The 22,816-nt window shown below is 30.6% G+C and overlaps 2 protein-coding genes across 3 annotated transcripts in view; one reads left to right on the forward strand and one right to left on the reverse strand.

Moving 5' to 3' along the window:
• LOC136969961 (transmembrane protein 268) overlaps positions 1 to 22,816 on the forward strand; it is a 364,695-nt gene that overhangs the window by 95,499 nt on the left and 246,380 nt on the right. The gene's annotated exons all lie outside the window — the stretch shown is intronic.
• Positions 1 to 22,816, reverse strand: part of LOC136969955 (golgin subfamily A member 2-like) — a 77,017-nt gene that overhangs the window by 22,529 nt on the left and 31,672 nt on the right. Inside the window, exons 3-10 of one of the 2 annotated variants that reach the window (XM_067264301.1) lie at positions 22,565 to 22,635; positions 20,827 to 20,916; positions 20,539 to 20,752; positions 7,759 to 7,954; positions 5,297 to 5,403; positions 5,166 to 5,224; positions 2,703 to 2,763; positions 880 to 1,047 (exon numbers count right to left, since the gene is read on the reverse strand). In XM_067264301.1, the coding sequence (XP_067120402.1) occupies positions 880 to 1,047; positions 2,703 to 2,763; positions 5,166 to 5,224; positions 5,297 to 5,403; positions 7,759 to 7,954; positions 20,539 to 20,752; positions 20,827 to 20,916; positions 22,565 to 22,635 (966 nt within the window). Of the gene's footprint in view, positions 1 to 879; positions 1,048 to 2,702; positions 2,764 to 5,165; positions 5,225 to 5,296; positions 5,404 to 7,758; positions 7,955 to 20,538; positions 20,753 to 20,826; positions 20,920 to 22,564; positions 22,636 to 22,816 lie in introns of both variants that reach the window. The other variant, XM_067264300.1, reaches the window with a different exon arrangement.

A 22,816-nucleotide genomic window follows, 5' to 3' on the forward strand; every position in this document is an offset into this window, starting at 1 on the left:
ATACATACATTTTTTTATCTTTGATACTAGTTTGATTTTAAACAAAAATTAATAATTTGATAAAAACTGCCAGGACAAGTAAGTTTAAACTTACAAAATTTAAGAAAATTCTTAATCTAACAATGCATAAAAGTGTCCTTTTGCGCACACATGAGAAAATTAACAGTACTATGGCGGAGTCGACCTTTCATTTTGAGGCAGACAAGTAACCTCAAATGAACCTCTTACATTTTTAAAAATTAATAACATAGAATTATAAGTAATACACAAATGTAAAGGATAAATGTCTAAGTTTTTTTTACAAATGTTCAATATGACTTTCTTTAGTCACATGTATAATGTCAAGGTGATATGCAAATTCCTGCCAAACAGGATCCATTATGTCATCAGTAACTGTTTCTAAAGCAGCAGAAATGTGGAAAGTGACCTCATCCCCAAAAACAAGTCGGGCGAGAAATTTGCTGCCTCCATAGCCTCTTGCATGTAAAGGGAGAAGTTCAGTTTTCACTTTTCCAAAAAAGCTTCATAAACGACACACTAGTACGATCTATTGTTCATAATCTAAAACTCAGACATTTGCCCTTTACATTCATGTATTACTTATCATCCTGCATTGTTAATTTTTAAAAAATAAAAAAAATTTGAAATCGTGTTCTTTCTGAATTACCCTGTACATTATTCTACCTACTATCTTAATATAATATAGAAAAATAAGTAAATCAAAACTGCATATGGACAACCAAGCCCAAAACATTCTAATGATCAAATGATAAAACTAGATTAACTATTGTATTAGAACTAATCCAATAATTAATCAGCCTTGTCATTTGATCATTAGTAAATAAAAAAAGCATAATGATTTAAAAAAAAAAAATTTACCTCTGATAATTTTTTCTCCAATTCTAATTTTTCTTGATGTAAATCTTCAAGCTGTCTACTTCCTTCTTCAGTATTAGAATTGCTAAGCTGCTGAACATACAGTTCCGATATTGATAATTTACTTCTTGTTTCAGTTAATTCTTGTTCTGTAATATGACTTTCCTTCACCTGAATTCAGAAATGTAAAAGCATGTTATATATAATTATAAGAAAAAACTCATTTGAAACTAAGTTTAGAAGAGATCAATTTGAAAGATATTAATTACACTTCAATTGAATTCTTAAATACAAACAAAATGAAAATTTCAGCATATCCTTGATAAAATTAATGAAAAACAAGCTACCATATATGGATTTAATGCATTAATATCTTTAAAAAGAGGAAAATTCCCTTGCAACTGAAGGATATGATCCTTCCCATTTAAGCAGCCAAGAACTATATATCCAAGGAAAAACTTGAGGACATGAAGAAAATGTTGTTCATACCTACCAAACAATAACCATTCTACGAAAGTTAATTACAAAAACAGAAGTCTTACTTCAATATTCTTTTTAAGGATAGCCCTATTTGCATTTAAACTCTTTATGTTGTATAAGACATACCATTATGAGACATTTCAGAATAGTCCAGCTTTAAATTTCTTTTTTTATGTAATTTTTATGTTAAAAGTTTTGCACCAAAACCTCTTGATTATATGTCTATTTTTGTGTAAAACTCAAATAAGAATAAGTAAAAGTTACAAGAATATTTTTTTTAAATTCAAATTTTGTTTTATTTGTACTTTTCATCTTTGATACATAGATCCTTTAGATTTTCATCCCTTCAATTGTCATGGTTATCAAAAAATTTATATATTAAATACATTTGTATATTCATGTATTTAATACATAAATATTTTGATAACAATGTAGATGTAAATTCAAGTATTTATTTTAGCTTTCACAGTACATTTGTTACATTTCTTTACATCTATTTTCAACATTATTGTATTTTTTGGTTTTACTTATTGAAGTTTATAAATTATACATATCATCCAATTAAAATTCTTTATTTCAAATTTACTTTATGAAACTTCTTTTGTTTTTTAGAACATTGTGTAATAAGTATTTTTCGGTTTACTTTGATTTTTATAAGATGTTTACTATTGTAATTAAAAATTATGAACAAAAGTATATGTTAACTTAAATTAATATTTATCACAAATTATATAAGATTAATGAATAATGATTTGGTAATCATTGATTTAAATTTCTTAGATGTCCTTAAGTATTTTTTTTTTTTTTTTTTTTTTAAATCTATTTCCATCATGTGGGCATTAAGAGGGCCTTTTCATCAAGCCCATCATGGGTTCAGTAGGCGCACAATAGAACAGCCAAGCAGCAAAGGACAGACAGGGCCTGACATATCCAATATGGACTATCTCCTTGAAAAATTCATATTCATATGTGTTCCTGGATCTCCTAGAGTGGTAGGCCGACACCTTACAACTTGTCCATATCAGGCAATCTGTCTTATATATTGGTGATATTAAAAATTGTAAATTTATTATACTAATTTCTATATCATTTTAATGGCATGGATAAAAGTTATGTATTAGAAACAACTTATCTAATAAACTGATATTTTTATAGTATAATATATATACATACAATACTAAACTAAAATGCTTTGAACTATATTTCTAGTTGAATTTTTTTTTATGTCTTCCTGCAAAAATTCCGTCATTCCAAATAAAATATACACTCACACAATTAATTAAAACATTCTGAATTATTCATTAACTAAAATATTTAATCTAAAATATTAAATTAACAAAACTAACCTTTTTATTGAATTTTTCTGTTAACTCTGATATTTGTAATTTTTGTTCATCATTTACTTTTCTGGAAAATTAAAATAAATTATTATATTATAAATAGAAATTCAAGTATCAAATGAATAGTATTAATTTTAATAATAATAAATATTTTTTAAGTTATTAGTAATATAAACTGACATTTATCGAAAATTTTATTTAAATTGTCAATAGTCATAACTAAACTGAAAAAAATGAATGAAACAAATGAAAATACAAAGAAGTTGAGCATAATTTGATTATTATTCTAGAATAATGATTGTATCAATGCATTCAATACAATATGATAATGTTTTCATAAAAATTATTTAAAAAATTGCATGAAAATTTTGTAAGCTGCAATAATGTATAACATGTTTGAAACATATTAATCTACACAGCATTTTATTTCAAATAATCACTGAATCTTTACATCATTTGTGCTGAAAACTTTTTAATAAAATACAAAACTACTGGAAAAAATAACAAAATCAGTATTTTGAGTTTGTTGTTATTCAATTAATTATATACAATAATTTCATCAATGCATGTAACTGAGAAAGATCTAATTCTGAATTTATAGGACAGAAATGTCAACAATTCCCTTAACCTCAATGATTCACAAAACTAAAATAAGCATTTATTGGATTGTTCGGAAAGTAATTTCGTTTTTTTATTACTAGAGTAATTAGATGTATTTTTATCAGCCAATTTGATTTTAAACCACATTTTCATTATATACTTCAACAGCTGACATTTTAAGGCTTATTTGTAAAAAATTTTGTTTGATTCTGTACAATTATTTTTCTTCAGTGACCCATCAAATATGGAAAATCGAAAGCATCATTTTCGGCATATTTTGATTTTTTATAACTAAAAAGCAAAATGCTGTTCAAACAAGAAAAAAATTGTGGTACATGTTTGGAGAAGATGTGTTGAGAGAAAGACAGTGCCAAAACTGGTTTACAAAATTGCGTTCTGGCAATTTTAATATCGAAGTTACACCACATTCTGGATGGCCATTTGAAGCCAATGAAAACAAAATAAAGGTACTGATTGAAGCAATCTGCTGTATAACAACACGTGAAATCACTAAGAGATTAAATCTGTTAAATTGAACTGTTTATTATTACTTAAAACGAATTGGTTTCGTTTCAAAGCTTGATATATGGGTTCCACATGTTATTAAAGGGAGATGCTCTCTATGGTGGGATTTTAAAGAAATTTTTTTTTTGAGCTTTTACCAGACAATTTAACAATTGATTCGAAAGTGTACTGCCATCGAGTAAACAAATTGAGTAATATCATCAAACAGAAAAGGCCAGAATTGATCAACAAACAAAGTGTAGTGTTTTACCATGATAATGCCAAATTTCACACAAGTTTGGTAACTCGTCAGAAACCGTTATAGCTTAGATGGGATGTGTTATCACACCAACCATATTCGTCAGATTGGGCACACTCAGATTATTACTTGTTCTGGTCTATACAAAGTTTTTTTAACTGTAAAACATTTACTTGAAATGACAATGTCAAAAATCACTTGGATCAGTTTTTTGTAAACAACGATCAAAATTTTTATGAATGTGAAATCATGCTACTACCAGAAACAATGACAACAGGTTTTTGACCAAAATGGTCAATATATAATTCAATAAAATATTTATTTATTATAAGAATATTGCATTTATTTTTCTATGGAAAAAAACGAAATTACTTTCTGAACAACCGAATATATAACAATGATTAAAATGCTTGCTTAACATAGAATTGCACAATTGATATAGTTTCTCAATATATAGTTATGACTTAAAACTAAATTGACATTAATTTATATTAAACACTATTCTGGCATTTGAATTTTTAACATTTTCCAATTAATAAATATCATTAACAAAAATTTATTATTTAAATTTAGTGTAGTTTTTGATCTATACATATCTCAAACGTGAATTTTTTAATCTATTAAATACAGTTGAGTGCTGAAAACCTGGAATAATTATAACTGACCCAATTTGGATTTTCAAGTCCATGTGTGAATTAGCATTTTAAGCATTCTAAATTCAAGTTAATATTTCACAAGAAATATAGGAATAGTTACAAAAATTCAAAATATAATTTGCAGAATCACTCTATTGAAACAAAAAAAAAACTGTTCTTAATTTCAAAATTAAAAATTTCAAATTCTGAATGAATGTTAGAACATTAACACAAGCCAATAAAACATCGACAGTGAAGTTACGGATTTTGGTCCGATCTAGATTCTCGATGCTTCGTTGTATTAAAAAACGAACTCATTAACTATTGTAAAATGAGGGGTGAATAGTATAGTCCAATTAATTTCAAATATAAAATAAATATACTTCTATAGTTATGGCAAGTGCAAATTAAACACTGTTCTCTCAGTCAATTTCTAAAATGATGTCGTGAAGATTGAAAATAAAAGCTTACCCTAATTTGTATACTTCCATTTTCAATCTGTCTACTTCTTTTGATAGTTCTTTATTATTCTAAAAAAAAATTAAAAGATATTCAGCATAAAATCAAAAATTTAGATTGCTATCATATACTTTTAAAATAACCTTTTCCATCTGTTGACTCGAGCTTGATATAGTTCCTAATTCCCTTTCTAGATCGGCAACTCTTTGCCGAGATCCTCGTAATCTGCCTTGAAATTCTTCGACTTCAGCTAATCAAATGAATATATTTAATAATTTAAATTTTAAAACAATTTTCAAAATAGAATGTTTAAATTTAAATATTATATAACATTTAATAGAATTCTTATTTTCAGAATTAAATACAAAAATTTTATTTATAAAATCATCAAATTTCATATCGTTAAGATTTGTTCTCTTTTCAAAACAGTTTGAATGCCAGTTTAAATGCTATTTCTTAGAGTTCTGCAGAAATAACACTCAGCCACGAGTATTCCATAATTATTAAAAGTTTAAAGACTATATTTAAGTTAAGACTATAAAGTTGGTTTATATTAGGAAGATGGCACTGATTGAAATTGTCATGAACATTTTAAAAATGTTTATTGTCTAAGGCTGCGACTCCATTAGCGTAAAAACGGCCATAAAACCCCTCGCCGTAAAAGCTTTTAATCACGTGACCATGATATTTTACGCTTGAGCAGGTCGTAAAACCAATGTAAAAGCGAGTTGAGCAGTGTTCAACTTTTGAAGCGAATACGGCTGTAAAACGGTACCATCCACCAATCAGAAATCAGTGAATTCTAGGTCATTGTAACACGGTGCGAAAATGGCGAAAAACGAGCTTTTGTGTACATTCTCTCATGGCTACTAGGAAAAGAACTTGAATAGATCCGGAAAGATTTATCGAAAATATCCGAAAGTATTTGTGTATCTAAGACAAGAGGTATCCCGATTATAATAATGAATGCCTAAAACATGCGATATGGACGGCCAAAGGAAAATCCTTCATTTAGAGGAGTATATAGTAAAAAAGCTAAGCTTATAAGTGCTGTAAATTATATTAATAATACAATAATAAAATTCGCCATCGGACGAAAATTAACGAACATAATTTTAAAATATCGTCGCCAGGGGGTAGCTTTTCCTCATCTACATTTTACCAGCGCCTATTTCGTTGTAGATAAAAGCCGAACCAACCCCAAGAAGGCATGATGGAGAATAGAAGACGTCCGTACTTTACCAGTTCCTGCTTCTTTACAAATGTTAATATTTTTAATTGGATATATGTTTGTGTTTTTAAAGGACTGTTTGGCGGCCAGTAGCCTAAAAGGAAAGGTCAGTCGCCAAAAGTGTAATGTTTGGAACTTAAAAATGGTGGTCCCATGTTCCGGAAAGGACTTTGTCTTCAGAAAATTAATTAAACATAATTATCGCCATCGGACGAAAATTAACGAACAATAATAAAAGTTAATATATGAAAGTAAATATATTATTTTTACTACAGTTATAATTATAGTACAGAAAAAACTCGTAGAATATAATCATTGTCTTTATATTGATATATCACGTATACAACCGTAATCGTACCGTCGCCTTTAAAAGCTTCACTAGCCGAACCTCCACCGCAATCCAGGCACAAATGCAAATAGGTCACGTGATTAAAAGCTTTTACGGCGAGGAGTTTTACGGCCGTTTTTGCACTAGTGGAGTTGCGGCCTAAGTTTTAATAAACAGTTTCTGATTTGATGAAAATAGTAAACTGAAGCCCTTGGGAACATATAGTGCTAACCCTCAATCACATTTCTGAAGTAATTGAGTTTGAATGTTTGAAAAAATCATTAAATCTTATTAATAAATGTGCATTAATATTTTTGCTCTCCGAACTTTGCCTTTAGATGTGGCTGTCATGCTTAAAACAGAAAAGATTACAACTGTCTGATAAAAAAAAATCCCACAAGAAAGATTGTGCAGATCAAGGTAATGTGGAACAACACTATGCAAGAATTTTTGCAATTCTCACAGCATTGCTTATTAAAAACCAAAAAATATCGTCTAGTAAATACTTCCACTTATTATCCACTAGAAAATATTTCCACTCAATACTTTTGTTTGCATTATTTTATTTTTCTCCATGTTATTCATCAATGTTTTCCACATCAACAACAGTGTCATCTGCCTTGATCTGGTAATAGAAAGCTTGGTATGCTTTAGGAACCCACCTCATCAAGGACAAATTGTCATTCACTTTATTTTTTGCAACCAGCAATGTCCCAGTGTACTTTTTCTCTGGCAATATGGATGCATGTTCATGTTAGAGAGCATTATTTGTAGCTGAATACCTCAGAATGCCACAAACTGAGAGTTAGCACTATATGTCCCCAAGGGCTTCAATTATTAAAAATATTTTTTCCTTAAATTGAAAGATTGAAAACTTGTTTTTAAACAATTTATATTAAAACTGGCTCTTAAAAAATTTATATATAATATATTATTTATCAATCGATCTAACTTTTCAGTAAGAATATGCATAGTAATCAAACTATCATATCCTATAAATAAAAAATATTTAGAAATAATTTCAAAATAAAAAGTTTCAAACAAACCTGCTTTTTGTTTAGCACTCTGTTGACTTTGAGTAAGAGAAGACTGTAGTTCTGTTTTTTCAGCAACCAAAATACCTATAGTCTGAATATGAACTTGCAGTTGATCCTTTAATGCTACCTGTTCCTTATGTGCTTTTTCTTGCAATTCTTTTCTTTCCTTCTCAAAATCTCTCTGCAATCTTGTTATTCTTGCTTTCTATTTGAAATAATAATAAATAATTAGCATCAGTAATAAGAAAAAATGCTGGAAAAAATAACATATATATATTTTTTTAATTATAAGGCAGGCTTTAAATAGTCAGCAGGGATTTAAATAACTTAACCACAAAACAAGATCATTCCATCCATTCCATTTTTTTTAAATTTTATTTGTTTTTAATTAGTATATATTAATCAATTTAATCTAAAGATTATATGCTTTTATCTGGAGTGTAGTAATCATAAATCTATAACTAATCATGCAGTTTAAAATAAATAAAAATTGAAGTACCAATCAATTCTTTAAGTTAATGTATATTGTACCTGAAAATTTAAAAAAGAAAAAATAAATAATATTTTAACTTTATCTTGATAATGTTTCCTTATTAAATACAAAAATTATTTCTGATGACACTATTTTTGAATTATTGAATAAATGGGAAAAAAAATTTTAAAAGACTATTACAACCAAGATTACATTTAAGACTATTTTATCATTTATAGAAAATTTCTTCCTATTCAAATTTCTAATTTATTATTATTATTTTAAAGACAAATGAAAATAATTAATTTTTATATTTTGGGAGTGCTTCAGGTATTCAATGGTGTTGGCATGAATTTTGAGTGAGCTTTTCTTGAGAAAGAAGGATTATTCAATGATAATTTTGTGGCAAGCATATTTACTAATAATTACATGGATTTTACTTATTACAACTGGAATTGAACAAAATCCGGGTCCTTTATTACATTCTTTGACAAAGAGAGAACAGCCTCCATTGACCAGAAGTAGTAATGCCATTAAGGTGTTTAAATCGGCCAATGTGGACTATGCTCTGTAAACAATCTGCGACTTCTATGGATATGGAGAGGAGTGAAAAATGATATGAAGAGAAGAAAAATTATTTTGAATCCACACCAGTAAACTGTTTTGAGTTGATGGAGAAGGATGATAGTTCGGCCACCGCTGGCTTACGACAGTTGACAAAACTAATTCAAGCCTCACATAGTTCTATAACTGAACAAGTTTTGGAGGTGAAAACAGAAATTAGTTTAATACATCAGGACATTAAGGATTTTAAGACCAAGCTTGGTTCATTGGAACAGAAGGTTAATAATTTAGAAATAGTTCTACTGGACTTAGACAGGAAAATGGAAGCTCAACAGTATATGACAAATAATATTTTAAATATAACTAATCAACTTAATATGATGTTATTTGGCTATCTGATGAATGATAACATGAATATTAAAGAAAGTTAACAAATTTCTTTAGGGAGATTCTGAAATTGATAAAATTTAAAGCTGAAGAAATAACAGGATATTATACTAATGCTTCTCCCACACCGGGTTGTATAAACAAAAATTAAAAACCTTCTAAAACCGATAACCGGCGTGAAATATTTTCAAAATGGCGAACGTTTTCGCTGCCCCTCCTGGGCTCTGACATACTCGATCGTTTAAATATGGAACAAGTTCCATTTATTTATGCTGTTTGATTATCAAATCCAGTTCCAGCAAAAAGAATTGGCCTGAGGAAGAGCCCAGGAGGGGCAGCGAAAACATTTGCCATTTTGAAAATATTTCACGCCAGTTATCGGTTTTAGAAGGTTTTTAATTTTTGTTTAACAGGATATTATACTATAAGAAAAGAAGAACTCACGATTCTAAAAATTACATTGAGTACTGTTCAAAGAAAAAACCAAATATTATCAGTCTTTTATAACTACAAGAAAGCATCCCGTGAAAACATTTATAGCAATTTACGATTATTTCCCAATCTCACTCAAGAGACTAGGGATCGTAGAGCCAAAATTCTCCCATTTTATATAGAATCAAAGAAGAAAAGTATGCAAAAATCTATTAAGAAATGATTATGTCATTTATAAAAATAAGAAAATTGCTTATAGTTTTAAAAATAATTGCTTAGTCAATACTAAATATTTTTTAAATGTAGAATTCAATTGACTAATTTATTTAGTGTTGTGAATACTAATGTTGCCAACAATAGTAGTGATAATTTTGACAAAATATATTCATTATTAAACAAAGGATCTGAGATCAAGGTCATTAATTGGAATACCCAAGAAATAAATTTTTTTTCTGTTTATTTCAAAAACTATTAGAAATGTATGATATTATAGGACTAGAGGAGACTTGGATCACTAAACTAACTGAAAAGGAGATAGATCTCCTACAAGAATCATTTAATTATATTTTGGTTCCAACAATAAAAAAAACCTGGAGTTGGTAGGCCAAAGAGAGGTATAATGCTACTAATAAATAAATCCTTGGGAAATTTGGTTCATTCTTATTGGAGTACTTACTCAATATTTGTTATGGTTATATTAGAAAATCAGAAATTTAAAGGATTCCCCAATGATTACTTAGCAATAATTACTAATTATACTCATCTTACAAAATGTTCCAAAGCCCATTTGAAGAAATGGAGAGAACTTTTCTGAACTGGTCACATTTCACTTCTCTATGGATAATTCTTGGGGATTTCAACGCCAGAATAGGAAACGAATGTGATTTGATTTATAAAGGGAATAGTCAGTAGTTTATAATACATGTAGTAGTCACAATAGAGGAGTTAATAAAAAAGGAAATTTATTAATTAAATTTGCCAAAAATTATGATTTCTTTATTTTAAATGGTCATATGGTAGAAGAGGTCTCCTGGTAGACATACCTTTATTTTGACAAGAGGTGCATCAGTGATTGACTATATCTTGTATTCTGAATTTATCTTAAACTATTGTGCTAGATTTGAGGTACTCAATAATAATTTATTTGACCACTTTTCAATACAATTGACTATCAGATTAAATTTAAATTTACCACTTTCTAATAAGAAGACAAGTAAAGGAAATAATTCACAAATGAAGAAATATAAATATAATATTAAAAAATTTGAATCTGAAATAGGTGACAGAATGAAACTAGTTCAATGTGGACTGTTATAAGGCCAAAAGATTCAAAGAATATAGATTGGAGAGTATTCCGTAAAAATAGAACAAGAGGACGACTAATTGAATATATTGGTTGTAATAAAAGATATAATCTCATAAAGGCCAAGGAAAAAAATTATTTTAATTTGTTGAACAAGAAACTTTTAATGGATAAGAACACTATCTTCTTTTGGAGTCAATAGTGAAACAATATTGTCCAAGAACCGGAATGGAAAATCAGGAATATATTTGTGAGAGTTCGAATTGACCGGCAAAATAAAAATATAAATTAGTCATTATCTTGACATCAATAACCAAATTCCAAACCAAAAACTGACCCGTCTTAGGGGATTGACTGTACCTATCGCCACCCCTCAAAACGCGAAACTCGAAACTGAGTCACACTCGGAACTAAAGACAAAATTTGCCTATTGGCGAGAAAATTAACGAGGGGACGAAATAAAAAGGAGGGGAGCAAGAACCAAGGGGTCGTCATTCGTAGCTCCCGCCTCTAGTCGGACTTGAAGCCTCGGAACGCCGAAATTCTACACTCAAAGCCTCTCCGCCGAATTTCTACGCCATTACGGATTTTTGTATTGACTCTGTCATCCGACTCCAATACTTGTTGAGGTATGACGACCACTTGTTTGTAAACTCTCTCTCGGGTTCGAACTTTTCTATGTTAGTATATAATATCTCTGTCAATGTTATTCGGTGTAACTGTTCTTTATCGTTTCGTAATAAATTCTGTTTGTTGATTTAACTGGTGTCATTTATTCGAATCTCGCCTCGGTCTTATCAACGATGACGCTCTCTCCTCCTCCACTCGACCTGACAAATAATTAGTTCCAGACTGGACAAGCCATCCTCGACAGTGGGCAGGTCTTAACTGACCTGTGAACCGAGGAAAGGAGGTCCGACTCCGTCCAACCTCACGGTAGTCCCACAAATTGATTATGTCAAATGGTTTGATTTTTTCAAGGAGAGGAAATCGGATATGAGAATTAGTCCATCAGAAAGAGATGTAACTGTAATGTATGGAGAGGATGGTGATGAATCTGCAAATGCAGGCCTCTGAAATAGCAAACATTATTAGTAAAGTAAGTAAAACCACTGCTATTGGCCCTGATTCAATTCCAGTTAGCTTTCTAAAATGATTACCAATTGAAGTGGCAGAATATTTGGCACTCAGTTATAATTACATTTATGAACATAGCATATTCCCTGAAACATGTTCTGCATATTTTCAGATGATATTGTAAAGTCCCAAAAATGGGTTGACATTAATCATTTATTTTAGAAAATTGTAAAATGAATGTAGAAAATCGTCCATTTTAAGGAAGACAAAAACCGATCAAAGATCGGATTAGACGCATTAGTCATTTGAAACCACGACGCAAAAAAAGGAAAAGATGTCGAAAGGCAAAAGGGACCTTATGTAAAATAAAACGCGATAATTGTAATAATTAAAGGTGGTAGACGAATGTCCACCAGCAGAGATGGACCTTTGATAAGTCGCTCGTATACGAAATTTAGATCATTAAAATTTGGAAAAAGGGAAAGGTTAATAATGAACAGGAACATTGCGTCGAATCATTAAATTTCAAAAATATCTCAGACCAGACAACAATGGGGAAAATATGAGCGCAAGTTTCAAAGTTCCATCAATTCTTCCCATCCAGAAGTAACAGACGGTGTCAAGTAGATTCGTCAAAGCGGCTCTTTCTCGTGACTCAAACAGGGGTCGTTTTTTCGCTTAGAGATAAGCGAGGGACCAATTGAGAAGGGGGAAAGAGGGGACGTGGAGCCAATCAACATGAACAATACGAAAAAGGGAGATAGATGTAATCGCCGAGCAGGAAAGACAGAGGACTTTTTCCGAGAGGTTTCAAGAGAGACAAGAGGTGATCCAAGTGTCCATCGAAAAGTCCGCCAACGCCGACCGACGAGTCGCTTCACCTGCCGCTGCCCCGGGGCCTACTATCGAGCAACAACAGGAAACACTTCGACACAAAAACGTTCGAATGTTCACCTGTGTAAAGAACTGTGCATAGTGTGAGTTGTTTTGTGTTTAAATAAACAGGTTTCTTTGTGAGACACTTGTCGTCCTTGTCACCTCCCCCACACCCACACACGAACGACCCTAGACTATCCTGTCGTGAGATTAACGATTCCCCCTAGAAGTCGGCTAACTTACAATATTTAAAAGGGATGAAAAGTCAAATCCAAGTACCTATAGACTCATTGCTATATTGTCAACATTAAGAAAAAATTTTACATCAGTTCTTGCAAATAGGTTTGAGCAATGGACAAGAGAGAATTTTTTGAATCCAAATCACAATTTGCATTCACTAAGAGGAGTAGAACAGAAATTGTAACTTTTGTATTGCTTTTGACTATTCAAATCCGTCTTTCTAGAAAAAGACACAAAGTCTATTAGATCTGGAAAAGGCCTTTGATTTGATATCAATAGAAAAACTGTGCTATACATGGTGCAGATTCACTATTTATGAAAGCAATTACAGTGCAACCTCAGTATACGACCTTAATCCGTTCCTGATGTTTGGACTTATACGGACTAGGACGTATACCAAACCAACCTCTCCCATAAGAAGTAATATAAAAATGATTAATCCATTCTCATGTAAAAAAAATCCTTCTTGATATGATATATTAATGGGGTTGTAAAATAATTTAAACACTGAGTATATTAATAAAAAAATAAATTTTATTATAGATTTTTAAAGTTATTACAGTATATTGTATTATATTATTTAAATCATTAAATCAAAATCAAATCAAACTCTCCTTAATACTAATAATCTGTTTAGAAATTGATTAAACCCCTTTTGCAACGTTAGCAGATTTAATAATGTCTTTATTTTTCACGATTATCGATATCATCGTTCTTGGAATATGGTATGCAACAGTTAAATCTTGAACACCCATGCCATCTTCATATTTCTCAACAATCTCTTTTTTCAGTTCCATTGTGATTCTAGTCATTTTTTTAGTTTTCTGTTGCTTTTCATTTGCCTTTTTGCAATTCATGATTAATAAAAATAATAAAATTTTACTTACAAATTAAAATCAGAAGAAATTTAACAAAGTTATAAACCATGGGACTGCAAACGTCTAGTCTGGTCTAGTACACCAATAGTGCTACTTGTTCATAGATGGCGTGTATAATTGAATTAAGTCGTATACCGAGCAAAATTTGTTTCGTCCAAACAGGATGTATTCCGAATTGGACGTATTCTAAAGCAGACGTATACCGAGGTTCCACTGTAAATCTCTATTTGGCCACTATTTTGTTACAATTAAAAGTGGTAAGAATACTTACCCCCTTTTGACATTTGTGGTAGGCTCTTGCAAAGTGACCCATTATCACCTTATTTATTTAATTTTATGATCCATGACATAGATAAACAGTTTAATTGGGAAGAAGATGGAATTTCAGTGGGAAATCAGTTAGTCTATTCAATTCAATATGCCAATGATGTGGTGTTAATTTCAGCAACCAAAATTGGTTTACAAAGGAAATTAAATCAAATGCAGGAATATTTTCACAACTGGAATGAAAATTAATCCAAATAAAACATACATCCTTACATTTTGAAAAGGAGGAAGAATGACTAAGCAGGATTATGATTTTTATCTTCTAAATGATAAATTAAAGGTAGTTGATGAAATTTCATACTTAGGAATCCAGTTTACTGTGACACTATCATTTGGAAAACATTTCCAATGAGTACAGAATAAAGCAAATAGAATAATAAATAATTTAATTTACCTCCTAGGTAAAATGAAAATTAATTCTACACAAAAACAATTTCAGCTCTTTTCATCAATAGTAATAAACTTGATATGTTATGCTCTCCCAGTGTGGGGCATGGATTGGCTGTCTCATTTTGACAAAATACAATAATTATACAGGTATACTTCATCTTACATCGATAATTGGTTCCAGGAGAGGCGACATAAGTCGAATTTACTTGTATAGTTACAACATAAGTCATAGTTTCGGCGAGAGTGATGTTACCGTTCAATGTGGCACGTGCTATACCCCCCCTCTACACCGCACTGTCCGCCCTTTTGCCTCTGCTGATGTAATTGCTAGTTGACTTTCCGCTCTCGCTAAATAAAGTGTCTTCGCACTAAATAAAATAGTAAAATAGTAAATAAAATGCTCATTATTGGCATTTAGTTACGCTTACGTCGTAACTAAACGCCAATAATGAGCACTTAAAGACCGCTAAATCAGACGACAACACAGAAACACAGATGTTTTCATGTTTTGTTCTCTAGGATTTATGATGATTATATTAACATTTACTATAAATGTACATATTTTAATATGATTTTATGTGTTTTCAACGCTTTTCTAGTGATATTACGACTTCAATGTTTGTGGCGGATGGTTTTAAAGTCGAATAAACTGACTTAAACTTAATTTTTATTTTTCCATATACTTTTTTGACAAACAACATATAATCAGGAACGACATAACTCGAGAGCGATGTAACTCAAGATATACCTGTATATAAGAAAAATTTATTGTTTGAACAGAGCTGTACCTGGATATGCAATTCATCATGAAACTAATAGGCTATAGTTAGAGCCTTTTATGGTAATAAGGATCATGAAGTTCTATAAGAGAATGACCAATGGCAAGAATATATTGATAAATACCATATTGGAAGAGCTTAAAAGGAATTACACCAATAATTGGTAAAATAAATTTAGTCTTATGCTGGCCAGATATGGGATATCACATATATTATTTAACAATACAGAAGCTGATTGGAACTTAGGATTTACTATCTTAGCAGAAAATATGTTTAATAACTCAATTGATCAAGAAATGAAAAAATTACAGAATTCAAAATTTCATTCATGGTATATTAACAATTTAAGCTTTCCTCCTTCGAATGATTATATTAATTTTTAAATCCCATTTAAGATGAAAAGGTTCTATATGCAGCTTAGATTGAACAGTTTTATGAAGTGGTCAATGCAAATTATATGAATCTCAAGAATAGTCAATGCAGAATGTGTCAGGATCAATTTTCTATTTACCATTTAATTTGTATGTGTAATGAATGTATAAATCTTAGAGAACAATTTGATATTTCTACCTTGACTATGCGTAAATCTATGAAAGAACTGTACCACAAATTATTTCAAATGGGTCCAACTATGATAACAAGAGTACAGTCATACCTCGGTACTCGAACGTTTCGAAGCCCGAAAAAATCGGTACCTGACCAAAAATATCGAAAAAAAATGCCCCTGTTCCCGAACAAAATTTTGGTACTTGAACAGGAAAGCCCGCCAAGTCGACGTGTGGTGATTTCTCATAACCGTGAACGAATCAAAAAGGGGCGATACAAAATTAACGAGAACATTTATTAACTCACATACATTCAACTTGGATCTTACATAAAAAACACCTCCTATTGTGAACAATTGACGAAACGAAAGTGTACATTTGTCAGACGATGAACAAAGACTTAGCTTGTAAACAATTTACCTTTTGTATACATATAACTGACAAGATTAAGTTCAAATTATGAAACTCGATCCCAAACGGTCTCTTGACGGTCGGACACACAAAAAGAACGGATAGTGCCTAACTAAAGCGCGGTTTACAATGACAAATATGATTAACCTTAACACGACAGACAGTTACGAGACAGTCATTGTTTCGCATGCACATTAACTTAAGCTGTGCTATATTTTTTGGATTAGCATCCTTTTCTTTTGATTTATTATCCCTTAAACATGGGTCCCAAGAAGTATAAAAGTGAAAGTGGTCAAGTGAAAAGGAAAACAGTGAGAACAACAATCGAACTGAAAAAAGAAATCATTGCTAAACACGAAAATGGAGTGCGTGTTTCGGATCTTGCTGTCCAATATTCTATGGCTAAGTCGTCGACTATTTTAAAGAATAAAGAAACAATAAAAAGAGCTAATGTTGCAAAAGGAGTGACTACGTTGACAAAGCAAAGGCCTCAGATACTTGAAGAAGTGGAGAAGTTGCTACTTATTTTTATAAATGAGAAACAGTTACGAGGTGATAGCATTAGTGAGACATTTATTTGTGAAAAGGCGCTAGAAATCTATGACGATTTAGTGAAGAAAATCCCTGGTACAAGTGCAAGGGCTTTTGTATTCAAGGCTAGTAGAGGGTGGTTTGAAAATTTTAAGAACTGAAGTGGAATACATAACGTAGTAAGGCATGGAGAGGGAGATAGTTCAGACAAGGAAGGGGCTGAGAAATTTGTCGCTGAGTTTAGTAAACTTATGATGGAAGAAGGTTATGCACCTCAACAGGTGTTCAATGCAGACGAAACTGGGCTATTTTGGAAGAAAATGCCGAAGAGAACCTATATTACAAAGGAAGAAAAAGGACTACCAGGGCACAAGCCAATGAAAGATAGGCTTACTCTTTTTCTGTGTGGTAATGCAAGTGGAGATTTTAAGGTTAAGCCATTGTTGGTTTATCACTCCGACAATCCAAGGGTGTTCAAAAGGAACAATATTATGAAGAGTAAATTGCCTGTTATGTGACGTGCTAATTCAAAGGCCTGGGTGACTCGGCAATTTTTTGTTGAGTGGGTGCATGAAGTTTTTGCACCAAGTGTGAAAGAATATTTGCAAGAAAAGAACTTGCCAATAAAATGCCTTCTCCTATTAGATAATGCTCCTGCTCACCCTCCAGGCTTGGAGGAGGATTTAGTCGAAGAATTCGACTTTATTCGGGTTAAATATCTGTTACCTAACACAACCGCTTTGCTACAACCAATGGATCAACAGGTCATTTTTAATTTCAAGAAATTGTACACTAAATCCTTGTTTCGGAAGTGTTTTGAAGTCACTAATGACACTCGATTAACTTTGAAAGAATTTTGGAAAAATCATTTCCATATTCTTAATTGCGTTCAACTTATTGACAATGCATGGAACCAAGTGACATACCGTACCATGAATTCAGCATGGAGGAAACTCTGGCCCGACTGTGTACCAGAGCGAGATTTTGAGGGCTTTAATGAAGAAATTGTGGATGACATTGTTTCTATTGGACAAAGCATAGGCTTGGAGGTCGACAATGAGGATATTGAAGAGCTCGTGGAAGACCACAGTACCGAGCTTACTACAGAAGAGTTGGAGCACCTTCAAAATGAGCAACAAAGGATTTTGGCTGAGGATATGTCTTCGGGAGAGGAGGAAGGGAAGGAGGATATCCCAAGTTCAGTGATTAAAGAAATTTGTGCTAAGTGGGGGGATGTGCAAGCTTTTGTTGAAAAATCTCATCCTGATACCATGGTAGCCAATAGGGCTGTACACCTTTTCAATGAAAATGTCATGTCTCATTTCCGTAAAATTCTGCAAAAAAGGCAGAAGCAACAGACAATGGATAAGTTTTTAATTAAAGATTTACCTGCCCAAAAGCGACAGAAAAGGGAAGCAACCCCCGAAGTTCCATTACCAGATGTTTTTATGGAAGGGGATTCCCCTTCTCGGCAGTAACTCCCGCTCTTCCTCCTCACACCACCATCCACTTACGCCATCATATCGCAATCAAAAAGGTAAGTTTTCGTATGTTAGAGCCGTCGCAAACTAGCACTTTACGAGAGCAAAATGCTAGCAAACGTGCCCTAGCACAACCGATGACGTCAAAGGCTCCGCCCCTCTCTTCTTGCTCACGTGGTTTTTTCTTTGCTAGGGCAGCGATACAAGAGTACTCTCGCTGTTCACAGAATTCAACAACGAGAGCATTACGCTAGCAAGAGAGAGCAGCGGAAAATGGATGACTACATAAACATGCCACACGTCGAAAAAGAAATAATAGAATTTTATCGATGTACGTAAATTACATGATTAATACATTCAGTATTGAAAAGAAAATGGTATAAACGTTGTATATTAAAATAGTTATTTATAAATAGGCTTAAGCCTAGTTAGGCTTAACTAATAGGCATATTTTTCCCATTCTGTTTCAAAGTTCGGAACGAAAACTGACAGATAGGTTCCGTTATAATAACTGACGGAACGAAAACTGACAAGTATAGGTTATAATAAAATCTTTGTTCTATAGCCAATCCACATCTGGATTCCACGTCATGTGGACTAGTTACGCGAGCAAACGTTGTGTAGTTTGCGGCTGCTTCGTGCTCGAGTAGCTTACCTAGCAAAAATGGCCCATAGCATCATGGGAAAAAAGGCAGGGCTTAGGAGCGCGACCGAGAGTACGCTAGCTCTTGCATCCTGTAGTTTGCGGCGGCTCTTAAAATGACTTCTTTAATGTTTTTACTATTTATTGAGAGTTATATATGTGTTATTTACTGCTTGCCTAAAAACTAAATATCATTTATACTCTAATCTGTTATGTTACTAGCGAATCAACTGGGGATTGGAACGCATTAATCCATTTTACATTATTTGTAATGGGAAAAAATGATTTGGAATCCGAACATATTGGTACTCGAACCTCTTTCTGGAACGGATTATGTTCGAGTACCAAGGTACCACTGTATACAACTTTTTCAACAAATATATTAAACTGTCAGAGGCTCATAGTGGCAAAATAGAAAACGAGCCTCAAGTCTACACTTATTGATTTAACGCTATGCATTTAATTGTTATGGAAAATTTCCATCATCATGGAAAATTGTATTTTATATCTGTTTAACTTTTAATCGTAGTGTTTTGTTAATTTAATGTATCTCCCTTGTAGCTGGACAAAAATCCAAAATACACTAATGAATTTGAATTTAAATATTTATATTTTTGAAATATAAACACGCACTTACATATTTATGAACATGTGTGTGAAAATATATTTAATGCAAATTACACGTACATCCTAAGAGCAAAATGATCAATGGATGGACATTAAAGAAATGAATATTGACATGTAACTTAGATAGAAATTTTTCCTCTTTATTTGAAATGAATAATTATCTTATATATTCTGGAATCACAGCTGTTGCTTTTGTATAAATAATCATATAAAAATTACACACTGTATAATTATTTTAAATTTTCAGAAATTTTATCTAAAGACATAATAGTTATATCTAAATAAATAATACACAATTTTCTTTAATAAATATTTATTATTTTGCTTAAGTAGGAAGTGAACATAAATGATAATTTTAGTTGTATTAATAATTTTCAGAATTATCATTTGGAGTAAGATGACAAATAATTTTTGTTTTAAATTCACTAAACTCCAGATTTTTTTTAAAAACAATAACAAAAATCTACTTTATTGGGAATCACCAAAATTGAACAACAGTTTTTCTAGTATTTTTAGGCAAGGAGCCTATTGTTGTGAGTAGAGCTAACACATCTAGGCACTAAAAATCATGTAAATAGTTATAATGTAAATGATTTTTAGTGCTTAGATGTCCTAGCTCATGATATAAAGAAGTGAACTAGCTACTAAGATGGCTTACCTCTTGACAATAGGCTCAGTTGCCTGAAAGTACTAGAAAAACTATTATTCAATTTAAGTGAGGTCCAATAAAGCAGATTTCTATTGTTATTCAATGTTTTATGCTACAAGATTCTATATTATAACAAGAAATCAAAATTAAATATAAAAATAATACAAGTTCTCTTACTAATTCTTGTAATTGAAACTGTAACTGTTCATTGGCTTGGCGATGACTATCTAAAAGAACTGCAAGTTCTTGATTTCGCCTTTCTAGTTCAGAGTTATTGGAATTTGGTGTAGTACTTGTTTCCACACTTCCATTTAATAATGCGTGAGTTTGTGACATCAGACCATTTATTTGTTGTGTAATTTGTCTAAGACTTTCACTTGATGAAACTTCACTATATTATAAAAAAGTATAAAATCCTTAAACTTTAATATATGAATAAAATAACAAATAAAATTCAGCACATACTCTATATTAGTATTGGGTTTGAGAAGCTTCAGATTATAGAGATCGGTCGTATTTGTTTCTTTTGCAGTTTTTAAAGTCAAAGATTCGTGTCTACTAAATAAAAAATATATAATTTTAAAATTAATTCATAATTATAAATCAGAAAAAAATTAATTTTATTTAATTTATAGAATTTTATCCATAATTTTTAATACAATAAATACAATTTTTATAGCAAAGAGGTTCTTTTAATCATTTTCCAAACTAAATTTAACCTACTACACTTTAATAATTTCTTTTTACATTTGAAAAATCTATCTATATATAAATAATTAAATTATTATTCTTCATGGAAGTGCACAAATTACAAACATTTTAAAAATAAATTAATATAAATTTTCTTATATAATTAAAATTGCCATAAAACAGATAAAAATAAGAATAAATATTCTAAATATAGGTGTGTATCCCAAAAATCTACACAACTTTAAATAGCATTTTCCAATAATTTTAAATAATTGAATACGTACTATACATGAGACAGCATATTCTTTCTAGAATGTTTTTGATTCCATTTATCAAAAAGTTTACATAAATATATTTTATTTTAAAATGGGAATATTAAATGAATTTGATCAAAGAAATGTAATTGGCAGATTTGATACTGAAAATCACAAAAATGGGAAATTGTATGCAGTTAAACATTTCTCTGCACCATATTAGCTCAGTGTAATATATATATGCTAGGCAAGAATTTCTTATATACAGGGTGTTAATAATAAGACCGGCCAAACTTCAGATGATGATAGAACATCAAAAAGTAAGTGTAATTAGGAAAAAATGGTAGTACTATATTTCAAAATACTTAGTTTTTGAGATAAAAGGTGAGTAAAGTGCTACAAAAATGTTCTTTTTCTTTTAATATTTCAGGAACAATACAAGAGATTTAGTTGAACTTTTTTGTATGGTTTTTTTGTTACAGGAAACCTACATTTTTAAAGGTTTTTACATGCTTTTTCACCATGGACAGAGATGGAGTGTGGCGGGACATTTCCTTACAAAATGTATGCTGAAAAACTAATTAATTTTGATCTTTTCAAATCTACATCAAAATTATCTTTGAAAGTCACATTATTTAACAAAAGATTTTAAATATAAATTCATTTTTGTTTACTTCTTAGAAGATAATTCTATCTTCTATTAATATCACTAAATAGTTTTTCAAATAAATTGCAATTAAATGGTTCATATATTTTCAAATCAAACTGACATTTATTTTAACCCAATGCAATAAAAATATCAGGTCAATGTAAAATTTCATAAAATAAATGTGTAATACCATTTCTTTATGTTTATAAATAAAATGTAAATTTTCTATATAACATCTAATAATAAACATTTTAATTTAATGAGTTTTTATATGATTAATTCATTTTGAAATCTAGAAAACAGAATTAATGATATAATAGCTAGACAAGGGGTTCCAAAAGGATTCCAAGTCTCCAGGGATTGATAAGGCATTTTTTGGAAGTCATTTGAAAATGATTCATTTAGTCTAATAGGCTATGTACTGTACATAACAATTCAGGATATTGTAAATATGTACACTAAGTAGATCTTTTCTACAAAAATAGTATGGATTAATACTGGTTCAGTATCGTACTGAATATATAAATATATAATATTAATGGTATTAATATATAAATTAAAATAACTGAATCTTAATTAATAATTATTAATATATAAATTGTTTACTTACATTTCAGTGGAATTCTGTGTTGTCCAAGATAATTTATTTGGTGTGGTCTGCTTAATTTCACAGTTTTTTACCTAGATTGAATAAATATCAATAAGTAACTTAATTTCTTAAATCTTATCATATAATAAATATTTCCAATTTTAATACATTAATCCCATGACATGATTTAATGCAACCCACAAAAATGACACATTAATTGAAATCATGCTAATCAAATAATATAATCAATACAAATTGATCTAATTAGTCTCA

This window comes from Centruroides vittatus, unplaced genomic scaffold (genome assembly GCF_030686945.1).
Source record: "Centruroides vittatus isolate TY-2023 unplaced genomic scaffold, ASM3068694v2 contig_1832, whole genome shotgun sequence".
NCBI lineage: Eukaryota > Metazoa > Arthropoda > Arachnida > Scorpiones > Buthidae > Centruroides > Centruroides vittatus.